Genomic DNA, 11,862 nt, shown 5'->3' on the forward strand with positions numbered 1-11,862 from the left:
TTAGAAACAAAATCTGCAGAACTTATGAGAAAATAAAAGTCACAAAAAGCACATAGAAGACTAAATTATACATCCCATGTACAGATGATAAAACTCATCATTATAAAGGTGATAATTTTCCCCCAAATTAACCCACAATATATCTCACAAAAATTGCTATGTACAAATATGAATATATCACAGTGAAGTCTATTTTTATGTGTATTCTATAAAGCAATAATTTAAAAAAAACTATAAATAAATATACAATAGAAGAAAGTATGAGAATAGGAAAAGGGGAATTATTGGAAACTTAAGGTGGAGCAAATTATATTCCATGTTTTATGGTTATGTCAAAATAAACCTGACTATTAAATACAAGAAAAATGCAATAATAAAAAAGATCAACAAACTTTAAGTAAAGCAGAGCTGGGAATGTGGCTCAAGCGGTAGCACGCTCGCCTGGCATGCATGCGGCCCGAGTTCGATCCTCAGCACCACATACCAACAAAGATGTTGTGTCTGCCGAGAAATAAAAAATAAATATTAAAAATTCTCTCTCTCCTCTCTCACTCTCTCTTTAAAAAAAAAAAGAAAGTAAAGCATACATTTTTAAAATTCATCTACAAAATTATAAGTAACTTTAGCCAAAAACCTTTTCAATTATAAGAGCAAAAAAAAAGAACTTATCATAACCAAGTATTCACATATATTGTGAAATTATAATATTACAATAATCATCAAAGAATCACAGTATAAATAAGATCCCCATATGAATACTTATGCATGTAAAAACAGTATGCTTTATTGCAATAGCAAAGTCTAGATAAATCAAACCATAACAAAAATAATCTTAGCAACTTAGCTAGGACCTTTCTCAAAATAAATTTAAACATGTTAGGGCTGTTTACTGGTGAAGAGTCCTTTCTTCCCCAATGCTGAAGTGTAACACCAGAGAAGTACAACAAGGCAAGTTTAGAGTGGAAAATAGAAGCTTTATTAAAGGACAGTAGAAAAGACTTCTCCCCAGAGGAAAAAAGGGACCCAAGAGGTAGAATCCATGGAAGGGTTTTTTGTTGTTGTTGGTGGTGGTGGTGGTTTTTAAAGCTAAGGTCTTTTTAACTTTTTTATAGCTAAGGTATTCCTTCAGCTATCCTGCATTCCTGTCACATTGTTGTCCTTTATTCTGTTTTCTTGCAGTGATGAAATGTAGGTGGGAAGGCCCAAAGTGTGGAGGACAGGTGGGCAGAAGGAATAATCTGGGCAGGAAGGGCTTTTGGATAGCATCTCCATGTTTGCTGTGAGCTGCTTCATTACAATTTCCTTGGGATGGGCTCAGGGCCTTGGGACATTTTCAATTCCCCTTTTCCTGGACTCCATTCTCAATATGGTGTTCATTCTTGATTTTATTGAATATTAGACCTGATTTACCTAACTACACTAACTACCTATCTGTAAATCTGGCTTCACTACCAAGGATATGGATAAGTAGTACAGTATCCCTCAGTTCACCTAACTTTAACAAAATAATAACAATGAAGAAAGTAAAAATAAAAGAAAGTCAAAATGAAAATTAGCTGGCTCAAAAGGAAATTAGGTACCCAAAAATGACAGCTCCTCTCCTGCAGGAAATGGCCCTTGGAGATTTGATTTTGATAATTATTCCACCTGTCAATCTCTAGCATCTGGGCTGCAGGAACACCCCTGCCACATAGTATTTTATGCAGGTGCTGAGGATGCCCTTTGAGCATAAGGAAGGCAGCAAAGAGTCTCTGCTACTGACATGTTCCCCACCTGGTTGGCCAGTAGGACTGAGGACATAGTGGCCCAGTGGACGAGTTAAGGGTCATTGAGTGCTGCTTTTTTTTTTTTTGAGTTCTTTTTTTTTTATTAGTTGTTCAAAACATTACATAGCTCTTGACATGTCATATTTCATACATTTGATTCAAGTTGGTTATGAACTCCCATTTTTCCCCTGTAGACAGATTGCAGAGTCACATCTGTTACACATCCATGTTTTTACATACAGCCATACTAGTGTCTGTTGTATTCTGCTCTTTCCTATCCTCTACTATCACCCCTCCCCTCTCCTCCCATCTTCTCTCTCTATCCCATCTACTGTACTTCATTTCTCTCCCTTGTTTTTTTCCCCCTTTCCCTTCACCTCCTCTTATATGTAATTTTGTATAACAATGAGGGTCTCCTTCCATTTCCATGCAATTTCCCTTCTCTCTCCCTTTTCCTCCCACCTGTCATCCTGGTTTAATGTTAATCTTCTTCTCATGCTCTTCCTCCCTGCTCTGTACTTAGTTGCTCTCCTTATATCAAAGATGACACTTAGCATTTGTTTTGTAGGGATTGACTAGCTTCATTTAGCATAATCTGCTCTAGTGTCATCCATTTCCCTGCAAATGCCATGATTTTGGGAAGAAACCCCCTAAAGTAAAAATGCCCAATAAAAACAACACATAAGGGGCTGGGATTGTGGCTCAGCAGTAGAGTGCTCTCATTCCATGTGCAAGACCCTGGGTTCAATCCTCAGTACCACATAAAAAATAAATAAGTGAAATAAAAGTATTGTGTCCAGCTACAGCTAAAAAAATTAAAAAATTAAAAAAAAGAAAAACATAAGGTACAAGGTGAGAAACTAACCTCTACCCCAGAGCAAAGACTGTCCAAGGAAGGGGGCATGACTCTTGTCCTTGGAAAGACACACAGAGCACTCCTAGGCTCATACCCACCCTGCTGAGTTGTTTATCTACAAATAACAGGAGAGATCTGCTGTGCCTGGTGTCCCTGACTCAGTCAGGTTAGGTGGGGATCCATAGCAACCCCCTAGCAGCCACCAATCAGCATGAGACAGGGAAAATACCTGAGATGCTAGATGACCTTCCCAGTACTTTATGGTGGTTGATAACATTTTGGGAAATCATATCGTTCAGCACATACTCCCCTTATGGCCTAAGCCAATCTATTCAAATGAATCCCCATCTTGTACTAACCAATCACCCTTACCCAACTTGTTCTCACCAGTGAATGGACTAATCATGTTTTAGAGTTGTTAATGATTTTCCCAAGGTGTGTGATGATTTGCTAAGAGATGTTATGATGTATGTGGGGTACCTGCCTTTCCCAAAGAGTTATAAAACTGCTGCAAACCCTGGGCTCAAGGCCTCTAAGCCACCAGTTGCTGTGTGTGGAGGACTGAGCTAGCTCACAATAAACACTTATTTGCTGCAAACATCTATCTTGGTCTCTGGTGGTCTTCTGGGGGTCCCGCATTTGAGCATAACAGTCTCTCCTGAAACCCATGGGAAAAGAAGACAGCACTCCAGTTCTCTAGGACTCCAGTTTTATAGCACAAAAAATTGCAAAATGGGGGTGTTTGAGACCTTACATGCACAACAAGATTTTGACAAGCATAATGCAAAGGCATGTAGTAGGTTAATGGTCTAAATGGTTCAGCACTTAGGGAGTAAGTTTAGATCACAACATCAGAATGTATGATGCACCACTAAAGTTTCAGAGTGAGTTGTTATTTGGTCATGGAAAGCCAGAATTTATGAGTCATCACTAAAGTTTCAGGGAGAGTTGTTATCTCATTGGGGAAAACCAGACATGGGTGAGTTCAAGGCACTGGCAGACATTTCAAGCAAGTTTACAAATCACAGTAATTTATAATGAAGCAAAAATTAACTTTTCATGCCTTTGTGATGAGATGGCTTCCAATATTAAGAGGAAATTAGGCTGGATTTTTCACTTGCTATAGCCATAGCTTTTAAAGTATATGTTTCATACTTTAACAAGCATGAGCATTAAATTATTAATATTAATTATTACTAATTTTTTAAAAGACTGAGTAAAATAAGAACTAAGATATTTGTTATTAAATGCATAAAAATTTTGATTAATATATTGATAATATAAACGTGGAAAATTTTGACAATGATAAAAAGACATTTAATATAAGGGCTTCGATACTATAAGTCCCTCATGTTCAGTGGGTCAGTCCTTCAATGATTTTTTCATTTTTTTAGGTCATTTTAAATTACATTTCCGCAAATGTTTGTTAAGTATACAAATTTAAGATTTTGTACTTTGTAAAGCAGAAAAATGGCAGAATTGAGCTCCTGTCAGGATTTTAAAACTTATAAGCCATGTGGGGCATCTTAGCACTTTTTTTTTTTTTTCATATTTGCACACAGTCCAATTCTAGAGAGGAATGAGTTAGAAATATAGTCTACTGTCCTGAGCAAAAGAGAAGTTGCCTTAGGCTATTTCTAAATCTTTTAACTTTTCTAACTTTTCAGAACTTTTTGTAATTTAAAAAAATTATTTAAGAAATGAATTGCTTTAAATTAATTATTTATCTTTCCTGCATTATTTTTCACTTTTTTTGATTTTTTTAGAAGAACTAACAGAACAGAATTCCAAAAGTGTTCTATGTAAATTTAAAGGTATGTGTCTAATGATCAAGATAGAAAGCAGAAGCAAAACATCATCTAGTTTGATGATTCTGCCTCAAACTAGAGAATTACTTATTTATTTCTGCCATTATTCACTAGGTTCCTGAGGTTGCAGAAATCACCAAACAACAAAGAGAAAAGTCTTATTAGTTTGTTTTTCACAACCAATTCAAGTTAAAATACACTAGAATCAGTGTAGTTTAAGACCAAAGTGTTTCTAAATAATAAAAATAATATGTATACATAAATATATAAATAAATATAAAATAAAGTATTAGATACATTTTTTTTTCCTGAATAATCGTCTTGTACATATTTCCCTTTAGACACAGTTCTGAGTACAAAGTGTCACAAATAAGACATGGATCCTACATTGCTACACAGAGTAATTAAGGTACATACTAAGAGCTTGGTATAAAACTTGGCACAGAGACGTAAATAACTATAGAACACCATAAAAAAATTATACCTAAATGCTAAGCAGCAAATTCATAGTCTTTAAGTACATGAAGAGACAAGTTATCATAGCAAATTTTATAACTCAGTTGCTGCTAATATACAGAGATAAAGATATTTATTAAGAAATGGTTTTATGCAGATTTTTAGTTTAAAAAGGGAAAGATCAAATAATGTACGGGATTTAAACATGAGCAATAATATTTTTCTGCATTCAGTACCTTTTTCACAGATATATGAATTATAATTAATTCCAACCAGTAAAATGCAGAAATAGTGTAAAGATTATTCACTATGAGTAAAACTACTTAAAAAGAGAACCAAAACTTCCATTCCTGTCCAAATGTTTATTTCCTGACAAAAAGACTGCTTCTTTTGAACCATTTCTGTAGATTTTTTATTGTAATAAATATTTTGGTGATTATTTGCATATTACTTAATATATTTATGCTTCACATTTTATCTTTTTTCCTATTTTACTACCTATATTCTGAAAGAAAAAATTTCTAACTCCTAAACTTCCTTGATATTTGAGCTATCTTTTAATTTTTAAGCTTATATTATTTCTTTAATGAATACTGTGCTTTCAGGAAAGAATGACTATTATTATGCACCTGGCTCATTTACAGGAGTTTTGTTGTGTTCTTTGGTTTTATTTACAGTGAAGTTAAAAAAAAAAAAAAAGGTTAATGTTGAACCAAAACACAAAGAAAAGACCACCAACTCAAATCTTAAATCAAATTAAATCAAGATTGTATCGTGTACACAAAAGCTGGCCAGGACTGTCTCTTACAAGATCCCATGCTAGAGATAATCCCCCAGACCTTCAAGAAAAAGTTTTTACAGCACAAAAGGTTACAAAGGAAGTGGGTGTCTAAGGTACTTACAGCTAACAAGATTTTGACAATCATAATACAAAGGCAGATAGCTGGTAAAGGATCTACATGGCTAACATTTCAAGGGAGGGAATAAATTCAGCTCCAGACATTAGAATTTATGAGCTGCCACTGAGATTTAGAGAGAATTGTATTTTGGTCAGTGGGAGCCAGGATTTATGAGGCACCAGTAAGGTTTTAGAGAGGGTTGATATCTGGTAAGGGATAGCCAGGCATAGGTGAATTCAAAACACAGGTAGAAATTGCAAGCAAGTTTAAAACATCAAAATATTGTCAGGCCAAAGAGAAATTTTAGTTTTCTTATAGAAAACAGAAATAAACTTTTTACCTCTGAAAGTTCTAAGATTTTTTTTTTTTATTTTCTCACATCTAATGGCTTCTGGCATTCCTTTGTTTATGACCATAAATGCTTCTCTTCTGTGTTTATGGGGCTTCCAAAACATAAAATATAGATAAGCCCTTCTCATAGGGAAGATGTTTCTAACATAGCAAGTAACTACCCTTTAACCCACAGGGTCTGACAACCATATTATAGGATATGAAAGACCTCCAATATCCTTGTTCTCCCAACCATTGTTTGCAAAGATTGACAAAAGTCAATTCATTGCACAGAATGAGTGAGGTGAGTCTCTGCTCTGCAGTCCAGAACAGGTGGTAAAAGAGCCCCAAAGTGAGTTTAGGACAGGGCTTTACATGACATAGCTGACAAAATCCTAAAAACAAGAGAAAACATAAATTCAGAGAGAACCATACCCACATAATCTCATTTGACAGAATTAAATTTATAAGAAGAACAGAGGACAGAGGCAAATCTAAAGGGATTTAACTATATTTTCTTTTTCTAAATTGCTATTAATATCTCCCACAATTATAGAGTTCTGGATCCCTCAGTTACTCCTTTATCATTACCTTCAACCTACAATGCATGAGGCACACTGAATTTACTCTCATACTCATGTATTTATCACTTATTTTTTCAATAGAAATGCATATGTATATGAATATATTTTTCCCACATTTCCAAGATTCTACCCTGAAAATTTCTGCGATATCACTTCCCTGAAATGCATTTTCATTATTTCATGTCAGTTCATCTAAGTATTCCATATCATGCGTTGGAAAAGATGAGACAACTCTAAGGCCCTTCTTATTTGACTATTTATAAACTATAATTAAAGGTCAATCTTAGTACCTCCACAGAACTTCAGTCTCATTCACCTTTCTCAATCATAGTGTTTTATTATTTAAGTAGGTAGTAGAAATTTTATTTCGAAGAACAGTAAATGATTTAAAGCCATTGAGTGTACTTTACAGGATCCCAAAAACCTACATTTGTATTTCTTAAACAACCTTATCACTGAAAGATCTGGATTACACTCCAGGTTGGACACTGATACTATGCTTCCATGGGAAATGGTTTCTTGGTTGTGAATATTTTCCTTTCCCTTTCCCCTATAGTCTTGGAAATGTGTGAATTGTAAACTTTCAGAATCATTATTTTCAACACACTTAGCATGGAACCATTTGATAATAGGAGACATCTACATTCTGAAAAAAAGAAGACCCTTCACCAAGCCCTAAAGAAGTGATAAAATAATCTCTGGAAAAAAATAACAGTCATCCATTAGATTATTTTTTTTTTAAAATACTAAGAATAAGTTTAGTTAGCAATACATTACTGTACTAGGAAAAGTGATATAAATGCAATTTTTAAAGTTGTTTCTGACTACTACAGAGTATAAAAAGCTGGGTACAAGGACTGGAGTTGTGTCTCAGTGGTAGACTACTTTGCTAGCATGTGCAAAGCACTGAGTTTGACTTTCAGCAATACATATAAAGAAATCTTTAATTTTGTTTTATTTTTTAAATACATGACAGCGGAATGCATCGCAATTCTTATTGCACATATAGAACAATTTTTCATATGTATATTCACATCATAAGTATGTTCACATCAATTCCTATCTTCATATATGTACTTTAGATAATAATGTCTATCACATTCCACAATCCTTGCTAATCTTTACACAGCACTCCTACATTGGCTACTTCACATAAACTTGCCTCAGGGATTTAATGCATTAATCAAATGGATTTTCTGCAGCCTATGCAGAAAATGTTGGAATGGCTATTATAAAAATCTAAAATTGTCATGTATGGTGGCATATGCCTGAAATTCTAGAAGCTATGAAAAATGATGCAGGAGAATTGTTAGTTCAAAGACAGCCTCATTAACATAACAAGGCTACAATCAACTTAGTGAGAGCCTGTCTCAAAATATAACATAAAAAGTAATGTGGATGTGTCTCAGTGATATGTACCCCTGGGTTCAATATTCAGCACCAAACCAAAAAAAAACAAGTAAATATCTCATAATTAATAGGGATTTTAGGGTACACAAATATGTAAAAATGTTGGTGACAATATAAAACCAATAAATATATTTTTTATAAAAGTGTTAAGGTTCTTTAAAAGCCCAAAATAAAAATGCCACATAATCCACTAGTAATAATTTGGGGTAGCAGTGCAAAGTTCTACATGCCTGAACTCACAGTGGCTTAGGAGGATAAGAGGTAGAAAACTAGGGGTTTATTCTCAAGTTAAAGTCCAGCCTCAAGAACTTGGCAAGGTCCTAAGAAACTCAGTAAAACCCTCTCTCAAAAATAAATAAATAAATAAAAGTGTTGGAGACTGGGTATGTAGCATACAGGTAAAGTGCCCTGGGGATAATCTCCAGTATTTAAATAAATAAAAAGATATAAATGATAATTCTTGGTAAAAAAAAAGTCATACAATCCACTAATAATAACTTTGGATATATATGTAAAGAAATTTGAATCCTTTTGCTAAAGATTGCCACATGTCTATTTTTATTGTATCTTTATTCACAGTATCTAATAAAAAAAATGAAGTACCTTTTAGATAGAGAGTATATCAGAAATGCCTTCCAGCTGCAAAGCATCCAATTAGTCCATCCCTTCAGAAGCTCACACTTAAAATTCAAACTGGTCCCTAGAAGGCAAAACTCAGAGAGTGGTATTTTCTAAATACTCCAAAAAAAATGGAATCTCTGGAAACCTTGTTTCAGATATTCTAAAACTCAGAACTAGGTCATATGGGAGGTCAGAATGAGAACACAACACATAGTAGATTCTTTAATGGGAAATTTTAACTCAGACACTGTCATAACTGAAAGCAGTGTTAGAGATAAAAAATAGATTCTGTTTCACTGATTTCTGGGTTATGGATTCAAATCAAACATATACTAGAAAAAAGTTAAGGCTACTGGTTAAAATCTATGTAAAACAGGTATTAAAAATGTACCAGGGGCTGGGTGTGTTGGTGCAAGCCTGTAATTACAGTTGCTGAAGAGGCTGAGGAAGATGTGTCAAAAGTTCAAAGCCAGCCTTAGCAAAAATGAGGTGCTAAGAAACTCAGTGAGATCTTGTCTCTAAATAAAGCAAAAAAAAAAAAAAAAAAAAAAAAACCCTGGGGATGTGTCTTAGTAGTCAAGTGTTCCTGAGTTCAATCTCCAATATCCCCCATAAAAAGTGTTCCAGGGGGCTGGGGCTGGGGCTCAGTGGTAGCTCACTTGTCTGGCACATGTGAGGCACTGGGTTCAATTCTCAGCTCCACATATAAGTAAATAAAATATAGGTCTATCAACAACTAAGAAAAAAAAATATATATATATACATATATATATATATGTATATATATATATATATATATATATATATATATATATTTTAATAATGTACCGAGTTATTGACATGGACTTTGATCTAATTTGCTGTGTACTTTAGCCTGTAAGATTGAAATTGGTCAGGCATGGTGGTGCATGCTTGTAATATCAGCTGTTTACAAGACTGAAACATAAGGAACATGAATTCAAAACTAGTCTCAGCAATGGTGAGGCACTAAGCAACTCAAACCCTGTCTCTAAGTAAAATAATAAGGGAAGGAATGTAGCTCAGTGGTAGAGTGCCCCTGACTTTAATTGCTCATCTCCCCCCTCCGCCCTCCCCAAAAAAATGAGGCTGAGTAAATAGCTCAGCTTGTAGAGTGCTTGCATTCTAAGCATGAGGCCCTGGGGTCAATCCCCAGTACAGAGAGAGAGAGAGAGATTGAACTTACATGTAATTTAAATTCAAGTTAGTCCCACTTTTATTTTTCCTGCCACACCAGAAGAAAAGAATTTCCTGAAATGTTTGGCATGTTTCTGTGGGTTATTTATTTATTTATTTTTATGTGGTGCTGAGGATCCAACCCAGGACATTTCACGTGCTAGGTGAGTGCTCTATAGCTCAGCCACAACACCAGCCCCTTCTGTGGGTTATTTTAATAAAATGGTCTGGCCACAAATAAGTAAACAAACAAATACATTAATAAATAAACAAAACATCAATTGATGACCCATTACAGTTTTTAAAATTTACTAATTGGGACACATAAACCTCATTTAGGAGAGATTTATTCTTTTTAATGTCACCTAATTTTATTCTGCTTTCTTCTCATGATGTCAAAATCTCAGAATGATAAATTAAACTCTTTTTAAAATGCCCTTCATTTCTTGTAGAAAAACATAAATGATGCATCCAATTAAAATAAAATATGAAAAAATAATGATTGATAATGCTGAAAGTGGAGTTTTGAGATGAAGCAAAATTTCTCAGTTTGCCAATTGAATCTGGGTGCTTGTCTCATAAATTTTGAAGAAAAAAAATCTAAGAAATAGAATTCCCGCTATGTGATATGAGGAATGATACCAGAAAAAAAAAAAAAAAAACTCATCTTGATGTGCCATCTTAGAAGTTTACTAATTGTTTTGGGCAGAACACGGAGCATAATGCATTTAGAATAGGCTTTGGAAAAGGCATCCTAACTACCACAGGGGTTCACTTTCATTCTTTCTGTGACCAATTCTTTTATGTTCAAATTCAATCAGGAATCACCCCTGGGACAAAGGACTTTTTTGAAGGTGTTCCCACAAGTGGGCTTCAAGGTCTTTTACATTTGAAATAGGCCTTAATGGTGCTCATTAACATATCCTTCAGTTAGCAGCCAGGTGTGTTTGAGACCCATTATCCACATTACAAGGTCATTATACTATCTATTCTATTTTATTACTTATTCTCTGTGAACAGAGAACCCTAGTTTTGGATATGTGAACAGAGAGCTAGAAAACTAGGGGTTTACTCTGAGACCCATGGAGAGCTAAACTGAAGTTCTGGATTTCAGATGTTTGTTCTCAATTTGAGATACTGCTTCCCCTACATTTAAAAATCTCAGGACTCATGAAGAGAATGAGTTAAAAGCCAGCATCATCAAATTTGTGAGGCCCTAAGAAATTCAAAGGGAACCTGTTTCTAAATAAAAATATTTTAAAAAGGGGTGGAAATGTGAATCAGTGGATGAACACCTCCGAGTTGAATTTCTGGTACCAAAAAGAAACACCCCCCCACACACACACACACAATAAATAAATATATAAACAAACAAACAAACCCTCATGAGTAACCAGCCCTAAAATCAACAGCCTCTCTCATGCATGAGTACAACAAATGGATTTGGGGTTCTCCTGATAATTATCTCAGTCTTCACTGTGCAATCTGGAGTCATGCTGGACTGCTGGGATCTGGAAGCCCACAAAGGGCTTTAGAAAGAAGCTGAAAACACGATACAATTATGGAACAACATGCCCAGGATTTCAACTGCTGATCTAAGCCTCGCTAGAGTAGTAACAGGGAGGTGAAGGCTAAGCTGCTACAGAGAGACCCTCTGGCCACAAGACTCTGCAGAGGACCAGGAGGCGTCCCAAGCCAGGACTCCCAGTTTCCACCATTGCCACTCCCGTCAGCCTTAAGCCACCTTCCTCCGCAGTCTCAAGATACAAGGCACACTTACCATTTCCCGGCTCTCAGGGTTCTCAGCGGTCTCCCTGTGGTTTGTTTTCAGCTTCTCCATAGCACAGAAACCTGGGCTCCGGATCCAGGGCAGAAAGCCTAAGAGATTGAAAAAACGGCGGGGCCCAGACGCGAAGGGAACGGAAGTTCGTGGAAGCC

General features: G+C 35.3%; 1 protein-coding gene across 1 annotated transcript in view; it reads right to left on the reverse strand.

The window, feature by feature from the left end:
* Positions 1 to 11,856, reverse strand: part of LOC144366403 (uncharacterized) — a 30,480-nt gene extending 18,624 nt beyond the window's left edge. Inside the window, exon 1 of the mRNA XM_078020665.1 lies at positions 11,705 to 11,856. Coding sequence (XP_077876791.1) covers positions 11,705 to 11,764 — 60 coding nt within the window. The 5' untranslated portion in view covers positions 11,765 to 11,856. The remainder of the gene's footprint in view (positions 1 to 11,704) is intronic.
* Between the last annotated feature and the right edge of the window lie 6 nt (positions 11,857 to 11,862).

Source organism: Ictidomys tridecemlineatus, chromosome 8 (genome assembly GCF_052094955.1).
Source record: "Ictidomys tridecemlineatus isolate mIctTri1 chromosome 8, mIctTri1.hap1, whole genome shotgun sequence".
Taxonomy (NCBI): Eukaryota; Metazoa; Chordata; class Mammalia; order Rodentia; family Sciuridae; genus Ictidomys; species Ictidomys tridecemlineatus.